This window comes from Mus musculus, chromosome 2 (genome assembly GCF_000001635.26).
Source record: "Mus musculus strain C57BL/6J chromosome 2, GRCm38.p6 C57BL/6J".
NCBI lineage: Eukaryota > Metazoa > Chordata > Mammalia > Rodentia > Muridae > Mus > Mus musculus.
This window is the reverse complement of record NC_000068.7, coordinates 87,398,486-87,423,612: the sequence shown is the minus strand read 5'-3', so window position 1 is coordinate 87,423,612 and position 25,127 is coordinate 87,398,486. Positions and strand designations below refer to the sequence as shown.

General features: G+C 36.7%; 1 protein-coding gene across 1 annotated transcript; it reads right to left on the bottom strand.

The window, feature by feature from the left end:
• Positions 1-4,591: 4,591 nt before the first annotated feature.
• On the bottom strand, positions 4,592-5,563 carry Olfr1123 (olfactory receptor 1123). The gene has a single exon (NM_146350.2). The coding sequence runs from the start codon at positions 5,561-5,563 to the stop codon at positions 4,592-4,594; it is 972 nt and encodes a 323-aa protein (NP_666462.2).
• Between the last annotated feature and the right edge of the window lie 19,564 nt (positions 5,564-25,127).

The window sequence follows — 25,127 nt, the reverse complement described above, 5'->3', positions numbered from 1 at the left end:
CACTCCTCAGTTTCCCCGAAAGTACCCAATCTCAAGGATATAAGCTAAATTAAAAAAAAAAATCATACAAGCTTTTTTCCTGCATCATTTTAGATGATCGCGTGTTTTTATTTTATTTTATTTATTTATGTATTTATTTATTTGGTATTTACTTCATTTACATTTCCAATGCTATCTCAAAAGTTCCCCATACCCTCCCCTCCCCACCCACTCCCACTTCTTGGTCCTGGCATTCCCCTGTACTGAGGCATATAAAGTTTGCAAGACCAAGGGGCCTCCCTTTCCAATGATGGCCACATACAAACTTTTAAGTGCTCTATTTTTAATTATTATATTTATGCTTTAATATTTTTCATTTCATATATTTTTAAGAATTTATTTATTTTATGTATATGAGTACACTTATTTACACAGCTTTCAGGCAGTATTGCTTCCATTTTTAAATTGTCTGATCAAATGTCTATAATTACATACTCTAAATGTTTTCCTGTAACATTTGTGTATTTCTTATTTACAGATACGGTGTATTTGTACATATGCATATTTATACCTGAGTGGAACCCAGAGGTCCCCCTTATTTTCTGAGACATGTTCTTCTACTGAAACTTGTTTGTAATAATGTAATTAAACTACTGTGCTAGAAAGACTAACAACCTGCGGGGGCAGTGTTGGTGCGTGACTTTAATTCCAGCGCTTGGCAGGCAGAGGCAGGCAGAGGCAGGCAGAGGCAGGCAGAGGCAGGCAGAGGCAGGCAGAGGCAGGCAGAGGCAGGCAGAGGCAGGCAGAGGCAGGCAGAGGCAGGCAGAGGCAGGCAGAGGCAGGCAGATTTCTGAGTTCAATGCCACCCTGGTCTATAAAGTGAGTTTCAGGACAGCCAGAGCTACACAGAGAAACCCCGTTTTAAAAAAACAAACAAACAAACAAGCAACAACAACGACAACAAAAGATAACAAGCTTGTGCCAGTCTGTTAGAATTTATAGGTTCTTTCCATGACTCAACCTGAAATTCTCATGCTTGAACAGCAAACATTTTGCTAGCTGAATCATCTCCTAAATCTGGGTCATAACATTTTGCAGTTTTTCAGTATTGTTTTGTATATTTTAATTTTATTTCTGACATTTTAATATAATTTCAACCTTTCTCCCTTCTCTTTTCTCTTTTCCAAACCCTTCCATAAAACCTTTTCTATTCACCTCAAATGTATGGCCCCTTTTGCCACTAATGATTATTATGTTCATTCTCATGTATTCATTATCATATAGTCCTAAGTAACCTGTTCAGTCTCGATACTGTGACATATATATATATATATATATATATATATATATATATATGTGTCTATATACTGTGACATATATTGTACATATATTTTTAGAACTGTCTGCTTGCCCTTGAAAACGCCCTGGAAAACACCACCTCTCTCTTTCTTTGTTTTTCTCAGGTCCTACAGTTTTTGTGTAGGGTTAATGCCTCAAGAAGTCTTTCCTATCCACTACGGCATGTCCATTGGTGTCATTTTTGTTCAGTTCATGTTTGGTCATTATATTTCTAAAACTCTATAGACATCGGTATCCTGATGTTTCTAGGATAAAGAAGTTCACATCAAATTTCCGGATCCTCTGGCTCTTACAATCCTTTAACCACATATTACTCAATATTCCCTGGACCATATATCTTTAGGTGTTTTGTAGATATTTCCACTGGGGCTGGACTTCATAAATCTTATTTTGATGGGTTGTCGTTTTCTGTAGTGATCTTCTGTAGCAAAATTATTTTTCCTATCCGAAGGTTGAAGACTAAACTTATTTGCTTATAGAGCGATGATAGGCATTATACAGGTTTAGTAATTAGTGGCTGTATATTTTCCTCCAATAACTATGACTTCAGTTGCACTGAGTAGTTAGATAGGTTTCTCACTTGTTGAGCAGGATCCTGCATGTTAATTCCATTTAGTGAGCTGAGGTTTGCCACTGAAGAATGTATGCCAGTGTTGCACCCTAGGGCTACATTGCCATGATAGTTTTTCATATGCTTCATAGGCATCATAATGTGGTTGAAATCTTGGATGCCTCCTTCTTTACATAGCACCTTGTGCTACAATGAAAGCTAGTATCAGAGAGTGGGCATTTAGGTCAGTTCCAGCTCAGGAGTCTTTATGCTCTGTTTCTGAAGTCCATGACCTTAGCAATAGGGATTCATATTTCTCTTCCTCAGAATAAAAAAGGGACACTAGCAATTAGCTCTTTTTTAGGACTTTCTTGGTTTGCCCAGGGCAATGATTTAAAAGAGGGCTTCTAAAGCCTGGTTTTGTTAGGTGATCTTTGGCACGTGAGGGGAGCAATGTCAGCCCAGATGAGAAAAGTTAATTAAATCTTTATGTTCTATATAGTGTATCCTAGCATGTCCAGAACTGCATAGTAGAGCATACCTGTCTCAAATAAGTAAACAAAAGCAAACAAACAAAAACTATATTGTATATTTATATGTAGAATTAACAGTGATATGGGTGTTTGGATTTACTTTTAGGTACATTTGTAGTATGATTGTTTGTTTCCTTTTCAAACGTGCTTATATTTATTTCATACATCTCCATAATCCTTTGTATTTACCAAACTTCTTGATTTGTTGCATATAATTTTTCAGGATTTACCATTTGGTACTGTACAGCCAGTTACTATGTTCTTCCCTTTAGATACTCTATCCTTCCCTCACATTTCTTAGTTGTCCATAGACTTTGTGTAGTGTTAAGGTCCCACGGGCTTTTCCTCATCCATTCTTGCATTGGTGGCTTCTTTTAGTTCATGTATAGCCAGTAATATTGGTTTGATTTTAGGCAGGTTAGCTTCAGACATGAGCAGGAGACACACTTTCATTTTAATTGTAATAATGTAAATAGTACATTAAAGTTGCTTGGAAATCTTGTGGTTTTTCTGCTATAATTGTGACTGTATTTATATGTAATTCAGGGTGTCATTCTATGCAAATATTCTTAAAATACTGTGTGCTTTTTTCTTCTGAGTAATAAATTTGTATGTGTTTATAAAAGACAACAAATATTAAATAAATTATTCATTCACATGTATAATAGCAGATATGTTACACGTTTTTAGTCAATAAATTTTATATCAACATTTAATGCATATTTTGATAAGTTTGAAATAGTTTCTGTATTTAATATATATGCATTCCTGATGCCCACAGAGACCACAATAATGCATTAAATCCCATCTAACTAGAGCTAAAGACAGGTATAAGGCTCCATGTGACTGCTGTGTCTTCTGCAAGAGCAGCAGTTACTTTACCCTTAACTGTTGAGCCATCTCTCCAGTTCCTAAAATACATTGGTATATGTACATAAAATCTAATAATTTAAGGGAATAAACATACTTTCATAAAAGTTTCATATTTTGGGACTAAGCACATTGATGCACAATCTTTTAATGAGTTGTTATAAATTTATTTCTATTTTTCTTGGAAGTTCATAAAATGTACCCGCTAAATTTATTCTCAATATATCATTATCTTTTTACTCTTATTTATGTATGTTTTGGTATGACTATAGTCAACAAAACGCCAGTATTGCTTCAAAAATTTTGGTCCTTCACTAGATTCATCTCCTAATGCTATACCCAAGAATGATTTGAGGTATCCCTTCATTTAATATTAAAAATATAATTATATTTTAATATAATTTTAACTATTAAAATATTATGACTTGCTTTCTGTCAAGATAATTCATCATCATTTTTATACATGTGTATAATGAGTTTGGGTTACACTATATGTGTATTTATAAGTTTTACCTGCAGTGCATGTATATAATGAGTTCTGTGTACTTTCTCCCACTTTCTCTTATCTGTCTCTGAGCCCTATTAATCCTGCCTTCTTTCTATCTCTTCCATTTTCAGATTCTTGTCTTTTTGTTTTGTTCTACAACTGAGTACAACAGAGCCATCTGTGTGGGTATAGGTCAGGTTTATCTATTAGGGCTTGACTATGCCATCTATGTTATCTATGTCATCTATGTTATCTATTAGGGCTTGTCTGGAGAAAATGACCCATTCACCTGAAATCTATCAATGACAAAAGAAATCATTAGTGAGAAACAGTGTTTTTGAGCTCCTCTTCTACCCATGACTGACCTTTATATTCCCACTACATTAGCTATTTTTCAACCTTTCAATTGACTGATCCTAAGTACAGAATGAAAGCATCAAGCATATTAAATTAAATCAAAAGCAAATCTATCTCAAAACATGACAATAGTCTCTGACTTTAGCACACAATTACTTAGTTGCCATGAAGTTCTTTAGGCATGCTGAACAGAGTATATAGCAAAAAAAAGAGAAAGAGAGAGAGAGAGAGAGAGAGAGAGAGAGAGAGAGAAGAAAAAAAAACTTTATCGTAGACATGGGCAGCTGATTTAATATGTAATCTGGAAATATGGAAGCCCTGTATTAAAGTGTGAAATTAATGTTGTAAGACAAAATGTAGGCGGTTACCATAATTTTAATCAGCATTTAAAGAACATTAGAACAAAATACTTTTTGTCTAAATGATGAACAAAAATCCACCATTCAAGCATTTGCCTCACACTAGTATCTTACTAAGGAGTTTTCTCAGAGCGGCCATGATGTCCTTGTTCCTCAGAGTATATATAATGGGATTCAGAGTTGGTATCAAAATGGTGTAAAAAAGAGACAACAGTTTTCCAGTTATTTCTGATTGATTTGGCTTGGGTTGTAAGTATGTGATACCAGCTGTTCCATAGAATAAGACTACAACTATGAGGTGAGAGGAGCAGGTGGAGAAAGCTTTGGTCCTTCCTTTGGCTGATGACAGTTTCAGAATACTGCAGATAATTTTGCAATAGGAGAAAATGATCAGCATAAAGGGAACCATGACAAATACCATCGCAACTACGTAGACTGCTATTTCATTCACAAATGTGTCACCACAAGCAAGTTTGAGTACTGGTGGGATATCACAAATGAAGTGATTAATTCTGTTAGAGCCACAAAAAGGCAGAGAGAAAATCTGGTATGTTTGTCCAATTACAACTGGTATGACACTGATCCAGCAGGCTGCCACTAACTGTGTACAGATCCTGTGGTTCATGACTAAAGAATAGTGTAGAGGATTACAAATGGCCACATAACGGTCATAGGCCATTGCTGTCAGGAGGAGGCACTCTGTGCCTCCAAGCATAAGGATAAAACACATTTGAGTGGCACAGGCAAGTATAGAGATATTTCCTTTCTGAGTACACAGGTCCACAAGCATCCTTGGAATTGTGACTGTTACATAACATATCTCCACAAAAGAAAAGTTGCTAAGAAAAAAATACATAGGGGTCTGCAGAGCAGGGTCAGTTCTTGTTATGAGCACTATAGTACTGTTGCACATCAGAATAGTCAAATACATGATCAAAAAAATCCCAAACAGAATCCATTGGAGATTGGGGACATCAGAAAAACCAAGTAGGATAAATTCAATCAGCGAAGAGGCATTCGATTTTTCTGCTTTAATTTTCTCTTCATCTACAGACAGTAAATAAAACATGGTGCATTAATTTATACCTACAATTAACATTGCCATGTTCCTGGACTTGAATGAAGAACATGTACACACACACACACACACACACACACACACACACACACACACACACACACAAACACACACACACAAACAGTAAACATGAATTATATCCAAGTAATAAGACCTATACTATTTTATCAGATTTGGAAACAATGATATGTAGATATTGAGTGGAGGCCATTACCATTTCAACTATATTTACTAATCTATGCATCTTGTTGGGAGCATTGTCAGCTCAAGCAGCTTAACATATATTAGATCTAGAAAATAAGATTCACATTTGGAGTAAAATAAATCTTAAATTGTGTGTATCAAGGAAAGAAAGAGACAAATTTGAAGGGAGAGCTTACAAAATAATAAACTGAGATGCCTCTTCCATATATATGCATTGTACATAATAATAAGATTCCCCGACAATTAGTGACCTTGGTTTTACTTGTCTGACCATTCCATATCAAAATTTTATTGTTTCATTATTAATATTGCACTTAAGTTTTATTTATTTTCCTGTTGTCTTGCTTTATTATTTCATCAATTTTATTGTTTTGTAAAATTAACTTTCCCCTTTAGCTACTGGGAAGTATATTCTAAATATTTAAAACTGTTCATTTCAATAGATAAATAAGTTCCATTTATAGTATTTTCATATTTTTAAAAATTTCTTTGTGAAGATTTTCTTTGACACTGCTACCTCATTTTCAAATTTATTTACTTTTCTCTCTCTTCATTCTCTTTATAATGTTTTTATTTTTACTGTACAGCTTTTTAAAATACAGTTACAGATTGCTGAGGGCCTTAAATTGATCAAATATAAAAAGGAGTCCTAAAATCAAAAGTAAACAAACAGAAAATTTCATACATTTTCATACTACAATAATCTAATGCAAAGAAGTTAGCACTGTTTAAAGATCTGCTTCCCCTTTTCTTCATGAATATTTTCTAAGTTTGCAAAACAAACTGTTCTTTGTCGTTTAGTAACCTTCAAGTGCTCATACCTTCCAGACTAATAAACTGATGCTCTCAGTTAACATAATGGTAAATTAGTGCTCAAACATTATCTCCTATTTTATATTTTATTAGTACTAGTTTTAAAATTAATCTCATTTTAATTTCAAATGTAAGTTTTTATTTTTGAAACATCTTGTTATAAATAATAAAGCTAAAATGTTTATGATTAAGTCCCACATTTAAGTAAAGTACACTTCTTTTCTTTTTTTTTTAAATTTATAACTACTCTTAAGTAAACTATAAACAACAATGTTGTATCTTACCTTTGTACCTTTTCATGAAGACACTAATGAAATAGGTGATTGTTTACTTATAGCTTCTTAATTTTTTTTTTCAATAGGACACACAGCTTCTACAAGACTTGTTCTGCTGGCTTTGAACACCAACTCATTTTAAATAAGAATGCTGATGTTTGCCCTAGGGATCAGCATCCCCTGCGTAACAATTTACCTGCAATAAACCTTCTGTTTGGCAATGATTCTAGTTCACTTTTCAAAACTTTCTTCTTTGTATGGACAAGTCCCTCACTTCCATACTCATCATTAATCAAGCTAATTCATAGAGTTTTCCCAACTTTGTGTATGGGCATGCATGTGTGTGGGTGTGTGTTACAGAGAGGGAGAGAGACAGAGACAGAGACAGACAGAGAGACAGACAGAAAGAGAGAGAGACACACACACAGAGAGACAGAGATATATGAGAGACAGAGAGCATGGAGCCTATGTACTCACATATGTGCATAAATGAGTATGTGTAAATGTCTGTGAATGTTCCAGTGTGCTCTTGAAAAGACTAGCACTCTCACTGTGTAGATTTTTAGAGATATCCGCATAGAGGCCAGAGAAAGTCCACAATTTTGTTTTTATTGTGTGCACATTCATTTTATTTTTTGAATTATTTGAAAATGCCTTACATGTATAAAAATGATTTTGGTGATATCAACCCTCATTCTCCCATCAGACTCTTCCCATTCCCTTCCATAGAAGAGAATTTTACCCAACTCTATGTCCTCCTATAGGATTCATACTTAAATCTGTTATTTGTTTCATGTTCTCAGAAAAAGTGTATACTGAAAAATCAGAGCCCTATAACATCCTATTCTGAGTTTATTCTATTATTTATTATTAATAACTTTAGCAGTTACATGTATAAGCCATATTTATTTGAATATGTATAGTAATAAGCAAAGGTCCTTCAAGCCCATACCTATCTGTAAACAAAATTAATAATAATCATTTGGCCTTCTTGTGTGTTATCTGGTTTCATATTCAAGTTTAGATGAGCTTTTTTCATTTTGTGAACTTCCGTACAATAGTCCCTCTAACAAAAATTTTTGAAAATGTGGATTGACTTGTTTCAATTAGAGCCAACAGCAAAAACAATATCACAAATTAAAAAAAATTAGAATATCCTTTAACCAGTTCTAACTCCAAGAACTGATAACTTTCACAGATTATATTCAATGTTAATATCATAAAACTAGATGTGAAGATAAGGGAAAGGTGTTTTTATAAGTATGAAATGACAACTAAATCATATTGTTTGCATTATCTTCCAATTGAACTCCTTTAATTAAAACTGAAGCATGTTTATAATAAAGCTAAAGTATAGGAAATATTTAAATGCTTTAAAAGGAAACTGTTCTCCACAATTATAAAGAGCTAGTAACACAAAATAACTGTTTTCAGGTAAATAAAAGTTATGAAACCTACAAAAACAACCTAAAAATGTTCAGTATCTTATGACAAAAGGAGAAAATGATGTTAAGATACCCATTATACAAGTGTCAACAAGGGATAATCCAACAATAATGAAAGGTCCATATTATTGCTACAAAAGTGATAAATGATTCATAATAGAAGGGAAAGGATGTAAAGATTTGTGTATTGAAATATAAGGACACTGGGTGAATAGTAATAGTAGGTAATTTAAAAAGATGCCTTGTTGATAGGAGCCTGGTATGATTGTTCCCTGAGAGGTTCTACTTACATCTGAACAATACAGATACAGATACTTATACCCAACCATAGGACTGAGCTCTGAGAATCCAATAGAAAAACTAGGGGAAGGATTGAAGGAGATAAAGGGGATTAAAACCCTATAAGAACAATTTCAGCTAACTGGATGACTCAGATCTGCCAGGGACCAAACCATCAGCCAAAGCGTATATATGAGGGAGCCAGGACTCCAGATACATATGTAGCAGAGGTTGGCCTTATCTGATATCAATGAGACGGGGAGGGATACTTGATGCCTCTGAGTAGGGGGATGCTAAAGGGGTGAGGCAGAAATCGGTGGATAGGTGGAGGAGCACACTTATAGGGGAAAAATGGAGGGGGGGTGGGGGGATATGATGGGTTTTGTGGAGGAGTAACAAGGGGGGAATATCATATGAAATATAAACAAATAAAATTAATAATAGAAATGATAATATGGGATGTTAATAGTTTTCATTTTTTTCATGTTTCAACGCCTCACACAATTTTGATAGATAGTTCTTAAAAATTTTACTAGAAATGCAAGAATGTCGAATTGCTCTGGCTAATACTTCAAGTACTATGTTGAAAAGGTAGGGAGAAAGTGGGCAGCCTTGTCTAGTCCCTGATTTTAGTGGGATTGCTTCCAGCTTCTCTCCATTTATTTTGATGTTGGCTACTGGTTTGCTGTAGATTGCTTTTATCATGTTTAGGTATGGGCCTTGAATTCCTGATCTTTCCAAAACTTTTATCATGAATGGGTGTTGAATCTTGTCAAATGCTTTTTCTGCATCTAACGGGGTGATCATGTGGTTTTTGTCTTTGAGTTTGTTTATATAATGGATTACATTGATGGATTTTCGTATATTAAACCATCCCTGCATCCAATGGAATAAAACCTACTTGGTCAGGATGGATGATTGCTTTAATGTGTTCTTGGATTCGGTTAGCGAGAATTTTATTGAGGATTTTTGCATCGATATTCATAAGAGAAATTGGTCTGAAATTCTCTATCTTTGTTGGGTCTTTCTGTGGTTTAGGTATCAGAGTAATAGTGGCTTCATAAAATGAGTTGGGTAGAGTACTTTCTACTTCTATCTTGTGAAAAAGTTTGTGCAGAACTGGAGTTAGATCTTCTTTGAAGGTCTGATAGAACTCTGCACTAAACCCGTCTGGTCCTGGGCTTTTTTTGGCTGGGAGACTATTAATAACTGCTTCTATTTCTTTAGGCGATATGGGACTGTTTAGATGGTCAACTTGATCCTGATTCAACTTTGGTACCTGGTATCTGTCCAGAAATTTGTCCATTTCGTCCAGGTTTTCCAGTTTTGTTGAGTATAGCCTTTTGTAGAAGGATCTGATGGTGTTTTGGATTTCTCCAGGATCTGTTGTTATGTCTCCCTTTTCATTTCTGATTTTGTTAATTAGGATTTTGTCCCTGTACCCTTTAGTGAGTCTAGCTAAGGGTTTATCTATCTTGTTGATTTTCTCAAAGAACCAACTCCTCGTTTGGTTAATTCTTTGAATAGTTCTTCTTGTTTCCACTTGGTTGATTTCACCCCTGAGTTTGATTATTTCCTGCCGTCTACTCCTCTTGGGTGAATTTGCTTCCTTTTTTTCTAGAGCTGCATATGTATCAAAAGATGGCCTAGTCGGCCATCACTGGAAAGAGAGGCCCATTGGACATGCAAACTTTATATGCCCCAGTACAGGGGAACGCCAGGGCCAAAAAGGGGGAGTGGGTGGGTAGGGGAGTGGGGGTGGGTGCGTATGGGGGACTTTTAGTATACCATTGGAAATGTAAATGAGCTAAATACCTAATAAAAATGGAAAAAAAAGAAATGCAAGAATGTCTGATAAACACATTGTATTTTCCAGAATGAATTTTTACAATGTAAAATTCCCCTTTTAATACAACATAAAATATAAGGTAAAGCAAAAACTATCACGTTGAAGCTATCAGTGAGAACCCTAGAAAAATGGAAGAGGGTAATGGTAGAATGCTTTCTATACATTGTAGTCAGTAGCATAGAATATTCTTAAGTGATGATATTCTTAAGTTCCATCCATTTACTCAGAAATTTCATGATATCTTTGCTTTTAGTAGCTGTATAAATTTCCATTGTATAAATATACTACATTTTCTTCATCCATTCTTCAGTTGAGGAACATGTAGGCTGTTTCCAGTTCCTGGCTTTTGCAAATAAAGTGGCTATGAACATTTTGAGCAAGTGTTCCTGGGCATTTTGGGACTATTTGCCCAGGAATGGTATAGCTGGGTCCTTGGGTAGGACTATCCTCAATTTTCTGAGAAACTGCCAGACTGTACAAGTTTGCACTACTATCAGCAATGGAGGATTATTCACCTTTTACCACATCCTTGCTAGCATGTGCTGTCACTTGAGTTTTTGACCTTGGCCATTCTGAAGGGTGTAAGATGGAATCTCAGGGTCCTTTAGATTTGCATTTCTCTAATGACCAAGTATGTTGAGCAGAAGTGATTCTGTGCCATTAGAGATTTTTCTGTTGAGAATTCTGTTTGGCTCTGTACCATATTTTTAATTGGTTATTTGATTTATTTGTCTCTAATTTCTTGAGTTCATTATATATCTTGAATGTTAGTCCTTTGTTGGAAATAGGGTTGGTCAAGTTCTTTTCCCAGTATCTAGACAGACGTTTTGTTCTATTGATTTGGTCCTTAGCCTTGCAAACAGTTTATAGTTTCAGAGGAACTATTTATTTATTTATTTATTTACTTGCTTATTTATTTATTATTTATTTTAGACCAAGTGATAAACCATTTACTATAACACATAATGGGTGGAACATAGTTTTTAGTCAGTCATTCAAATCACCAGTATAAACAGTCACAATGTTAGAAGGTGATTTATCTGTGATATTATTAAAGCAACGGAAACCCTAGTTATTTGTTTGTTTGTTTGCTTTTTTACATATTTATTTATAGAAGATTACTTCATGCAAGTCTAATTTTAGCATCATTAAATATTCTTAGCATTATATTATTGACTCTAGTTACTATTTCAAGTCACTATCCTGAAGTAGAGTCTTGCTGCAGTACAAAAGTAAAGCATTGATTCAAATGATGAGCAGCCTGCCCCGTCATGGAAAGGGCAACTAGAGCAGTCATGATATCATAGGTGTGAACAGCATAAAGAATTTCTGCATCATTCATGACATTGTAGGTATGTGAAATGGCTACATCATTCATAGTACTATAGGTGTGTAACATTCAGCAAGCATTTGATCTGGGCTCTCAGTTTGGCACTCCATGCATCCCTTCATTTAATTAACCTGAAAATAATAAGAATTAGTGACAGCTAATCAAATATTTTAATAAGCCATGAAAGGCAAGATATTATAGGAAGTCTGTACTTTCAGCTATTTGGAGAAATTTTGCTTTCCATAAATTAAACTGGAGTTCCCTTTGAAATTTCCTTCCCTGAAAAATATGCCATAACAATGTATGTTCCTGTTTATCATTGTCTTTTCAGGCTTATAATTATATGATGTGACTACTACTGCTTTGTGAAATTTTGTTTAGCAATTAATGATTTTAATAATCTGAACAACAATTTCAAGGTAGAAGTAAATAAAGAATTTGAGCCTGTTCATAAGAAGTTTATTCCTTATGTCACATTTACTATATTGAATGTAAGTACCTCACTGATATAACACAATGGAACTATTGAATGTGTAGATAATTATGTTCTATTTTGGCCAAATATATTACTGTAATGTGAATATTTAAAATAAAATAATTCAATTTCAATGTAGAGTAGTTTTGGTTATGCACAATGATTGCATTCAATCTTATGCCCTCCCAAAATCTTTCCCCTATATCCCCTCCCCTTCTCTGATCCGGAGGGATTCCCCTGGTATTCCCCCGCCGTGGCACTTCAAGTCTGAGAGGCTAGGCACTTCTTTTCCCACTGAGGGCAGACAAGGCAGCCCAGAGAGAAGAACATATTCATGAAGGGGGTATAAAATAGTCATAAGAGATAGATGAAGGAAGAGAACTAGAAGGGAAGGGGGAGAAGGAGAAGAATAAGGAGTTCAGAATCAGATGTGAGAAAGATCAGAATAGATGGATAGATGGCCATGAAATATGTAACCAATGGAAACAAGGATATAGGGGAAGCTCTAGAACAAGAGAGAGACCTGGGATAAGGCAGAAATCCAAGAAATCACTGGGGTGACCTTAGCTGTGACTCACAACAACGGGTATACAGAACCTGAAGTGGTCACCTCCTATAGACAGGCAGGACCCCCAGTGAAGTGATAGAGACACTAATCCACCCACAAAACTTTCATCCCAACTGACTTTGACAAGCAGACACCTAGATTCAAACAGAAAATGGGGCTTGAGGATTATTATGGAAGGATAGTAGGAATGATTGCAGACCCTGAAGGGGATAGAAAATGCACAGGAAAACCAACAGAATCAACTAACCTAGATCCCTGAGGCTCTCAGAGTCTGAACCACCAATTAAAGATCATGTACTGGCTCGACTTTAGCCTTTCCACACATATGTAGCAGATGTGCAGCTTGGTCTCCATGTGGTTCCCAGAACAAATGGAACAGAGGTTCTTCATAAAACTGTAACGTGACTATGGTATCAGAGCACTAACAGAGCTTTCTTGCCTGGCCTCGGCGGGAAAGGGTCTGCCTAATATGGCAGAGACTTGATGTTCCAGGATGGAGGTATATCCATTGAGTCCCTAACCTCTCAGAGGAGAAGGGGGGAGAGGAGGGTCTCTGTGAGCAGCTAGGTCTTCATGTGGGTCCAAACAACTGTAACTGGGTATATCCCAAAATAGATCCCATTTATTAACTGTTGATTTTACTATTGGTATTTTGTTCAGAAATTTGTCTCCTGTGCCAATGAATTCAAGGATGTTCCCCACTTTCTCCTTTATTAGATTTAATGTTTTCAGTTTTATGTTGAGGTATTTGACTACTTCGACTTGAGTTTCTTTCAGGGCAATAGATATGGGTCCATTTGCATTCTTCTACATGCAGACACTCATTTAGATCACCACAATATGCTAAAGATATTTTATTTTCCCATTATATAATTTTGGCTTTTCTTGTCAAATATCGAGTGCCTGTAATTGTGTGGGTTAACGTCTAGGTTTTTGATTCTATTCCACTGAACAGACTGTCTGTTTTTATGTCAACGCCGTGTGATTTGTACTGCTATTTATCTGTAGTATAGCTTGAAATCAGGGATGGTAGTAGCACCAGATATTATTTTATTATACAGGATTTTTAAAAAGCTACACTTGATTTTTTGTTTTTTCATTTGAAGCTGAAAAATATCTGTTTACAGTCTGTAAAGAATTGTGCTGGATTATTGGTGAGGATTGCATTGAATCTGTAGATTGATTTTTGGTAAAATACCAATTTTTGCTATGTAAATCTTACCAACTCATGAGCATGGGAGCACTTTCCATATTGTTCTTCTTTTTTTTTTCTTTTTTTCTTTTTTTTAACATATTTTTTATTATGTATTTTCCTCAATTACATTTCCAATGCAAGTCCCCCATAACCTCCCCCCCCACTACCATACCCACCCATTCCCAATTTTTGGCCCTGGCATTCCCCTGTACTGGGGCATATAAAGTTTGCAAGTCCAATGGGCCTCTCTTTCCAGTGATGGCCAACTAGGCCATCTTTTGATACATATGCAGCTAGAGTCAAGAGCTCAGAGGTACTGATTAGTTCATAATGTTGTTGCACCTACAGGGTTGCAGATCTCTTTAGCTCCTTGGGTACTTTCTCTAGCTCCTCCTATTGGGGGCCCTGTGATCCATCCAATAGCTGACTGTGAGCATCCACTTCGGTGTTTGCTAGGCCCTGGCATAGTCTCACAAGAGAGAGCTCTATCTGGGTCCTTTCAGCAAAATCTTGCTAGTGTGTGCAATGGTGTCAGCGTTTGGAAGCTGATTATGGGATGGATCCCCGGATATGGCAGTCTCTAGATGGTCCATCCTTTCATCAAAGCTCCAAACATTGTCTCTGTAACTCCTTCCATGGGTGTTTTGTTCCCAATTCTAAGAAGGGGCAAAGTGTCCAGATTTTGGTCTTCATTCTTCTTGAGTTTCATGCGTTTAGCAAATTGTATATCTTGGGTATCCTAGGTTTTGGGCTAATATCCACTTCTCAGTGAATACACATTGTGTGAATTCCTTTGTAATTGGGTTACCTCACTCAGGATGATGCCCTCCAGGTCCATCCATTTGGCTAGGAATTTCATAAATTCATTCTTTTTAATAGCTGAGTAGTACTCCATTGTGTAAATGTACCACATTTTCTGTATCCATTCCTCTGTTGAGGGTAATCTGGGTTCTTTCCATCTTCTGGCTATTGTAAATAAGGCTGCTATGAACATAGTGGAGCATGTGTCCTTCTAACCGGTTGGAATGTCTTCTGGATGTATTCCCAGGAGAGGTATTGGGGGATCCTCTGGTATTACTATGTCCAATTTTCTGAGTAACTGCCAGACTGATTTCCAGAGTGGTTGTACAAGCTTGCAATCCCACCAACAATGTAGGAGTGTTCCTCTTTCTCCACATCCTTGCCAGCTTCTGCTGTCACCTGAATAGTTCATCTTAGCCATTCTGACTAATGTGAGGTGGAATCTTAGTGTTGTTTTGATTTGCATTTCCCTGATGATTAAGGATGTTGAACATTTTTTTCAGGTGCTTCTCTGCCATTCGGTATTCCTCAGGTGACAACTCTTTGTTCAGCTCTGAGCTCCTTTTTTTAATGGGGTTATTTGATTTTCTGGAGCCTAACTTCTTGAGTTCTTTATATATATTGGAAATTAGTCCCCTATCTGATTTAGGATAGTTAAAGATCCTTTCTCAATCTGTTGGTGGTCTTTTTGTCTTGTTGACGGTGTCTTTTGCCTTGCAGAAGCTTTGCAATTTTATGAGGTCCCATTTGTCGATTCTCAATCTTACTGCACAAGCCAGTGCTGTTCTATTCAGGAACTTTTCCCCTGTACCCATATCTTCGAGGCTTTTCCCTACTTTCTCCTCTACACTTTTCAGGGTCTCTGGTTTTATGTGGAGTTCCTTAATCCACTTAGATTTGACCTTAGTACAAGCAGATAGTAATAGATCAATTCACAATCTTCTACATGATAACAGCCAGTTGTGCCAGCACCATTTGTTAAAAATGCTGTCTTTTTTCCACTGGATGGTTTTAGCTCCCTTGTCAAAGATCAAATGACCATAGGTGTGTGGGTTCATCTCTGGGTCTTCAATTCTGTTTCATTGATCTACTTGTCTGTTGCACCAGTACCATGCAGTTTTTATCAAAATTGCTCTGTAGTACAGCTTTAGGTCAGTCATGGTGATTCCACCAGAGGTTCTTTTATACTTGAGAAGAGTTTTTGCTATCCTAGGTTTTTTGTTATTCCAGATGAATTTGCAGATTGCTTTTTCTAATTCGTTGAAAAATTGAGTTGGAATTTTGATGGGGATTGCATTGAATCTGTAGATTGCTTTTGCCAAGATAGCCATTTTAACATGTTGATCCTGTCAATCCATGAGCATGGGAGATCTTTCCAACTTCTGAGGTCTTCTTTAATTTCTTTCTTCAGAGACTTGAAGTTTTTATCATACAGATCTTTCACTTCCTTAGTTAGAGTCACGCCAAGATATTTTATATTATTTTTGACTATTGAGAAGGGTGTAGTTTCCCTAATTTCTTTCTCAGCCTGTTTATTCTTTTGTATAGAAAGGCCATTGACTTGTTTGAGTTAATTTTATATCCAGCTACTTCATGGAAGCTGTTTATCAGGTTTAGGAGTTCTCTGGTGGAATTTTTAGGGTCACTTATATATACTATCATATCATCTGAAAAAAGTGATATTTTGACTTCTTCCTTTCCAATTTGTATCCCTTTAATCTCCTTTTGTTGTCAAATTGCTCTGGCTAGGACTTCAAGTACAATGTTGAATAGGTAGGGAGAGACTGGGCCGCCTTGTCTAGTCCCTGATTTTAGTGGGATTGCTTCCAGCTTCTCACCATTTACTTTGATGTTGGCTACTGGTTTGCTGTAGATTGCTTTTATCATGTTTAGGTATGGGCCTTGAATTCCTGATCTTTCCAAGATTTTTATCATGAATGGGTGTTGGATTTTGTCAAATGCTTTCGCCGCATCTAATGAGATGATCATGTGGTTTTTGTCTTTGAGTTTGTTTATATACTGGATTACGTTGATGGATTTCCGTATATTGACCATCCTTGCACCCCTGGGATGAAACCTAATGTCAGGATGGATGATTGTTTTGATGTGTTCTTGGATTCAGTTAGTGAGAATTTTATTGAGGATTTTTGCATCGATATTCATAAGGGAAATTGGTCTGAAATTCTCTATCTCTTTGGGGTCTTTTTGTGGTTTAGGTATCAGAGTAATTGTGGTTCATAGAATGAGTTGGGTAGAGTACCTTCTGTTTCTATTTTGTGGAATTGTTTGTGAAGAACTGGGATTAGATCTTCTTTGAAGGTCTGGTAGAACTCTGCACTAAACCCCTCTGGTCCTGGGCTTTTTTTGGTTGGGAGACTATTAATGACTGCTTCTATTTCTTTAGGGGATATAGGACTGTTAAGATCATTAACCTGATCTTGATTTAACTTTGGTACCTGGTATCTGTCTAGAAACTTGGGCATTTCATCCAGGTTCTCCAGTTTGGTTGAGTATAGCCTTTTGTAGAATGATCTGATGGTGTTTTGGATTTCTTCAGGATCTGTTGTAATGTCTCCCTTTTCATTTCTGATTTTCTTAATTAGAATGCTTTCCTTTTCCCTTTAGTGAGTCTGGCTAAGGGTTTATCTATCTTGTTGACTTTCTCAAAGAACCAGCTCCTGGTTTGGTTGATTCTTTGAATATTTCTTCTTGTTTCCACTTGGTTGATTTCACCCGTGAGTTTGATTATTTCATGCTGTCTACTCCTCTTTGGTGAATTTGCTTCCTTTCTTCTATAACTTTTAGGTGTGTTGTCAAGCTGCTAATGTGTGCTCTCTCTAGTTTCTTTTTGGAGGCACTCAGAGCTATGAGTTTTCCTCTTAGAAATGCTTTCATTGTGTCCCATAAGTTTGGGTATGTTGTGGCTTCATTTTTATTAAACTCCAAAAAGTCCTTAATTTCTTTCTTTATTCCTTCCTTGACCAACGTATCACTGAGAAGAGTGGTGTTCAGTTTCCACATGAATGTTGGCTTTCTATTATTTATTTTGTTATTGAAGATCAGCCTTAGTCCATGGTGATCTGATAGGATGTATGGGACAATTTCAATATCTTTTATATGTTGAGGCCTGTTTTGTGACCAAGTATGTGGTCAGTTTTGGAGAAGGTACCATGAGGTGCTGAGAAGAAGGTATATCTTTTTTTATAGGATAAAATATTCTGTAGATATCTGTCAGATCCATTTGTTTTATAACTTCTGTTAGTTTCACTGTGTCCCTATTTAGTTTCTGTTTCCATGATCTGTCCGTTGGTGAAAGTGGTGTGTTGCAGTCTCCCACTGTTATTGTGTGAGGTGCAATGTGTGCTTTGAGGTTTACTAAAGTTTCTTTAATGAATGTGGCTGCCCTTGTATTTGGATCATAGATATTCAGAATTGATAGTTCATCTTGGAGGATTTTACCTTTGATGAGTATGAAGTGCCCCTCCTTGTCTTTTTTTAAGACTTTGGGTTGGAAGTCCATTTTATTAGATATTAGAATGGCTACTCCAGCTTGTTTCTTCATACCATTTGCTTGGAAAATTGTTTTCCAGCGTTTCATTCTGAGGTAATCTCTATCTTTTTCTCTGAGATGAGTTTCCTGTAAGCAGCAAAATGTGGGGTCCTGTTCGTGTAGCGAGTCTGTTAGTCTATGTCTTTTTATTGGGGAGTTGAGCCCATTGATATTAAGAGATATTAAGGAAATATTAATTGTTGCTTCCTTTTATTTTTGTTGTTAAAGTTGGCATTCTGTTCTTGTGGCTGTCTTCTTTTAAGTTTGTTGAGGGATTACCTTCTTGCTTTTCCTAGGATGTGGTTTCCATCCTGGTATTGGTAATGTGTGAATTTGGTTTTGTCGTGGAATACTTTGGTTTCTCCATCTATGGTAATTGAGAGTTTGGCTGGGTATAGTAGTCTGGGCTGGCATTTGTGTTCTCTTAGTGTCTGTATAACATCTGTCCAGGCTCTTCTGGCTTTCATAGTCTCTGGTGAAAAATCTGGTGTAATTCTGATAGGCCTGCCTTTATATGTGACTTGACCTTTTTCCCTTACTGCTTTTAGTATTCTATCTTTATTTAGTGAGTTTATTGTTCTGATTATTATGTGTCGGGAGGAATTTCTTTTCTGGTCCAATCTATTTGGAGTTCTGTAGGCTTCTTGTATGTTCATGGGCATCTCCTTCTTTAGGTTTGGGATGTTTTCTTCTATAATTTTGTTGAAGATATTTGCCGGTCCTTTGATTTGAAAATCTTCATTTTCATCTACTCCTATTATCTGTAGGTTTGGTCTTCTCATTGTGTCCTGGATTTCCTGGATGTTTTGAGTTAGGATCTTTTTGCATTTTCCATTTTTTTTTTGATTGTTGTGCCAATGTTCTCTATGGAATCTTCTGCACCTGAGATTCTCTCTTCCGTCTCTTGTATTCTGTTGCTGATGCTCACATCTATGGTTCCAGATTTCTTTCCTAGGGTTTCTATCTCCAGCATTGCCTCACTTTGGGTTTTCTTTATTGTGTCTACTTCCCTTTTTAGGTCTTGGATGGTTTTGTTCAATTCCATCACCTGTTCGGTTGTGTTTTCCTGCAATTCTTTAAGGGATTTTTGTGCTTCCTCTTTAATGTCTTCTACCTCTTTAGCAGTGTTCTCCTGTATTTCTTTAAGTGAGTTATTAAGTTTCTTCTTGTTGTCCTCTGCCATCATCATGAGATATGCTTTTAAATCCGGGTCTAGCTTTTCGGGTGTGTTGGGGTGCCCTGGACTGGGCAAAGTGGGAGTGCTGGGTTCTGATGATGGTGAGTGGTCTTGGTTTCTGTTAGTAAGATTCTTACGTTTACCTTTCACCATCTGCTAATCTCTGGAGTTAGTTGTTATAGTTGTCTCTGTTTAGAGATTGTTCCTCTGGTGATTCTGCTACCCTCCATCAGCAGACCTGGGAGACTAGCTCTCTCCTCTGAGTTTTAGTGGTCAGTGTACTCTCTGCAGGCAAGCTCTCCTCTTACAGGGAAGGTGCACAGATATCTGGCGTTCAGACCTCCCTTCTGGCCGAAGATGACGCCCCAAAACAGAACCTTTCCCAGAAGCTGTGTTGCTTTGGCCTGTCACAGAAACTTTTATCTTCTGTGTGCACAGTCTCACCTTTGCAGACTACTTTTCAGAGGAGTCCCGGAACCAAGATTGCTCCCGCAGTTCCTGAGGCATAAGCCTCCCAGGTGGGGTGGACACCTTTTCTCTGGCCTGGGAGGTAGTCGGATGTCTGGAGCCGGAAAGGGGCACTGCCTCAGAAGCTCTGTGTCTCCTGCCTATCCCAGAAGCTGTCAGCTTCTGTGTCCACACTCTCACCTGTGCAGACTACTTTTCAGTGTTGTCCCGGAACCAAGATGGCTCCCACCATTCCTGAGGCAAAAACCTCCTGGGCCGGGTGGACACCTGTCCTCTGGCCTGGGAGGTGGTTGGATTTCTGGAGCCAGAAAAGGAGCCTCAGAAGCTCTGTGGCTCCTGCCTGTCCCAGAAGCAGTCAGCTTCTGTGTGCACACTCTTACCTGTGCAGACTACTTTTAGGCGGAGTCCTGAAACACTGTGTACAGTATTTAAAGTATCTTATCTTTTTTATCCTTGAGAAGAGTTTTTGCTATCCTAGGTTTTTTGTTATTCCAGATGAATTTGCAGATTCCTCTTTCTAATTTGTTGAAGAATTGAGCTGGAATTTTGATGGGGATTGCATTGAATCTGTAGATTGCTTTTGGCAAGATAGCTATTTTTACAATGTTGATCCTGCCAATCCATGATCATGTTTGTTTTGTTCTGTTTTGTTTTGTTTTGTTTTGTTTTGTTTTGTTTTGTTTGTTTTGTTTTTTAGAGACAGGGTGTCTCTTTATAGCCCTGGCTGTCCTGGAACTCACTTTGTAGACCAGGCTGGCCTCGAACTCAGAAATCTGCATGCCTCTGCCTCCCAGGTGCTAGGATTAAAGGTGTGTGCCACCACAGCTTGGCTCCATCTTCTTATATCTTCCTCAGTTTTTTTTTTTTTCTCAAAGCCTTTAAAGTTTTTTGTCATAGAGGTCTTTCATTTGCTCTGTTAGAGTTACATCAATGTATTTTATATAATTTATGACTATAGAAAAGAGTCTTGTTTCCTTAATCTTTTTCTTAGCATACTTATTTTTTGCATAAATAAGGGCTACCAATTTTGTGTCCAGTCTCTTTGTTGAAGGTTTTTATCTGCTGTAGGAGTTCTAAGATAAAATTTTTGAATGAATATTGATAGTATCATGTCAACTGCAAATAGGGATACTTTAACTTGTTCCTTTCCACTTTACATCCCTTTGATCTCCTTTAGTTGTCTTGTTTCTCTATCTAGATCTTGAAAAACTATGTTAAATAGATAGAGAGAGAGTGGTAAGCCTTGTCTTGTCCTTGATATTAGTGGAATTGCTTTAAATTTCTCTGTATTTAATTTGGTGTTGGCAAATGACTTGCTTTCTATGGCTTTTTACTATGTTTAGGTATGCTTCTTGTATGCCTGATATCTCCATTTTTTTTTTTTAACATGAAGGGGTGTTGAATTTTTTCAAAGGCTTTGTCAGCATGTAATGAGATGGTCATTTTTTTTTCACTTTATATGGTGGATTACATTGAAGGATTTTCATATGTAGAATTACCCCTTCATTCCATGGATAAAGTTTATTTGCTCATGGTGGCTGATGTTTCTGATGTTTTCTTGGTTTTGGTTTGCTAGTTTTTAACTGAGCATTTTTCCCTCAAAATTCATAAGAGAAATTGGTCTAAAATACTCCTTTTTGTAGATTCTTTGTATTGTTTAGGTATCTGGGTGATTGTGGTCTTTGAATGTCTACTAGAATTTTGTGCTAAAAACCATCTGGCCCTGAACTTGTTTGGTTGTGTGATTGTAATGACTGTTTTTTATTTCCTTTGGATTTTAGGACTACTTAAGTTGTTTACCTGATTTCATTTAATTTTGGTAAGTGATATCTATCAAGAAAAATCTTCTATTTTGTTTAAATTTTCCAATTTTGTGGCACACAGGTTTTTGAATAAGACACAATGATTCTTTGAATTTTCTCAATACCAATTGTCACATCTATTTGTTTTCTGGTTTTATTACTTTTGATACTTTGTATATTTTAGTGAGTTTTGTTAAGGGGTTGTCTGTCTTGTTGATTTTCTCCAAGAACCAACTTTTAGTTTCCTTTATTATTTTTGGTATTTTTGTTTGCTTGATTATTTCCTTCCATCTACTCTTTTGATGTGAGTTTGCTTCTTCTTGTGATAGAACTTTCAAGTGGGCTTTTATGTTGCTACTTTGAGATCTCTTCAATTTCTTTGTTTCTTTTTTTTTTTTTTTACTTAATTGGATATTTTCTTTATTTACATTTCAAATGTTATCCCCTTCCTGTTTTCTTCTTCCAAAACTGCCCCCCCATACTCTCCCCCTCTTTCTACTCACCAAGTCACCCACTCCCTCTTCTTAGCTCTGGAATTCCCCTAAACAGGGTCATAGAGCTTTCATAGAGCCTATGCAGTTGGAGCCATAAGTCCCACAACATGTGCTCTTTGGTTGGTGGTTTAGTCTCTGAGAGCTCTGGGAGTACTGGTTAATTCATATTTTTGTTTCCCATATGGCTTCAAACACCCTCAACTCTTGGGTCCTTTCTCTAGCTCCTTCATTGGGAACTCAGTCCCATGGATGGATGTGAGAATCCACTTCTGTATTTGTCAGGCACTGGCAGAGCCTTTCAGGAGACAGATATATCAGGCTCCTGTCAGCAAGCACTTGGCATCCACAAAAGTGTCTTGGTTTGGTGATTTTATATGGGATGGATCCCCAGGTGGGGCAGTATCTGGATGGCCTTTCCTTCAGTCCCTGCTCAACACTTTGTCTCTGTAACTCCTTCCATGGTTGTTTTGTTTCCCCTTCTTAGAAGGATCAAAATATCCACACTTTGGTCTTCCTTTTTCTTGAGTTTCATGTAGTTTGTGAACTGTATCTTGCATATTCCTAGCTTCTGGGCTAATATCCACTTATCAATAAGTGCATATCATGTGAGTTCTTTTGTGATTTGGTTACCTCACTCAATATGATATCCTCAAGATCTATTCATTCCCCTAAGAATTTCATATATTCATTGTTTTTAATAGCTGTGTATACTCCATTGTGTAAATGTACCACATTTTCTGTGTCCATTCCTATGTTGAAGGATACCTGGGTTCTTTCCAGCTTCTGGCTATTATAATTAAGGCTGCTATGAACATAGGGGAGCATGTGTCCTTATTACATATTAGGGCATATTCTGGGTATATGCCTAGGCATGGTATAGCTGGGTCCTCAGGTAGTACTATGTCCAATATTATGAGGACCCACGAGACTGATTTCTAGAGTGGTTGTGCCCACTTGCAATCCCACAAACAATGAGGGAATGTTCATCTTTCTTCACATCCTCGCCAGCATCTGCTGTCATCTAAGTTTTTGATTTTAGCCATTCTGACTAGTGTGAGGTAGAATCTCAGCGTTGTTTTGATTTGAATTTTCCTGATGACTAATGATGTTGAACATTTTTAGTTGCTTCTCAGCCATTTGGTATTCCTCAGATGGGAATTCTTTGTTTAGCTTAGTATACTATTTTTTTTAATAGGGTTATTTGATTTTCTGGAGTCTAACTTCTTGAGTTCTTTGTATATATTGGATATTAACCCTCTATGAGATTTAGGATTGGTAAAGATCTTTGTCCAGTCAGTTGGTTGCCTTTTTGTCCTATTGACAGTGTCCTTTGACTTACAGAAACTGCAGTTTTATGAGGTCCCATTTGTCAATACTTTATCTCACAGCACAGGACACTGTTATTCTGTTCAGGAATATTTTCCCTGTGCCCATATGTTCAAGGTTCTTCCTCACTTTCTCCTCTATAAGTTGCAGTGTATCTGCTTTTATGTAAAGGTCCTTGATCCACTTGGACTTGAGCTTTGTTCAAAGAGATAGGAATGGAGTGATTTGAATTCTTCTACATGCTAACTGCCAGTTGAACTAGCACCATGCTGTCCTTTTTCCACTGAATGATTTTAACTCCTTTGTCAAAGATCAAGTGACCATAGGTGTGAGAGTTCATTTCTGAGTCTTCAATTCTATTCCATTGATCTATCTACCTGTCAAGGCACCAGTACTACACAGTTTGTTTGTTTGTTTGATTTTATCACAATTGCTCTGTAGTACAGCTTGAGGTTAGGCATGGTGATTCTACCAGAAGTTCTTTTATTGTTGAGAGTAGTTTTGAGAGTAGTTTTGGCTATTCAGGGTTTTTGTTATTCCAGATGAATTTGGAAATTGCTCTTTCTAAATCTATGAAGAATTGAGTTGGAATTTTGATGGGGATTGCATTGAACCTGCATATTGCTTTCAGCAAGATAGCCACTTTCACCATATTAATTCTGCTAAACCATGAGCATGGGAGGAGATCTTTCCATCTTCTGAGATCTTCAATTTCTTTTTTCAGAGACTTGAAGTTCTTATCATACAGATTTTACACTTGCTTAGTTAGAGTCACACCAAGTTATTTTATATTATTTGTGACTATTGTGAAGGGTGTTGTTTTACTACTTTCTGTCTCAGCCTGTTTTTCATTTGTGTAGAGAAAAGACACTGATTTGTTTGAATTAAATTTATATCCAGCTATTTCACTGAAGTTTATCAGGTTTAGATGTTCTCTGGTGGAATTTTTGGGGTCACTTATGTACACTATCATATCATCTGTAAATAGTGATATTTCCTTATATTGAACCATCCCTGACTCCCTGGAATGAAGCCTACTTGATTATGATGGATAATCATTTTAATGGGTTCTTGGATACAGTTTGCAAGAATTTTATTGAGTATTGTTGCACTGATATTCATTAGGGAAATCGGTCTGAACTTCTATTTCTTTGTTTAGTTTTTGTGTGGCTTAGGTATCTGAGCAATAGTAGTTTCATAGAATGAATTGGGTAAGTACCTTGTTGGGAGACTATTGAGTATATATATGGAACTGTTTAGATCATTAATCTGATCTTGATTTAACTTTGGTACCCGGTCTAGTAAATTTTCCATTTCATCCAGGTTTTCCAGTTTTGTTGAGTGTAGGTTTTTGTAGTAGGATCTGGTGAATTTTTTTTGGATTTTTTTTCCTCTCTGATTTTGTCAATTAGAATACTGTTTCTGTGCCCTGTAGTTAGTCTGTGCCCAGTTAGTCTGTCTAAGGGTTTATGTATTTTGTTGATTTTCTTAAATAACCAGCTCC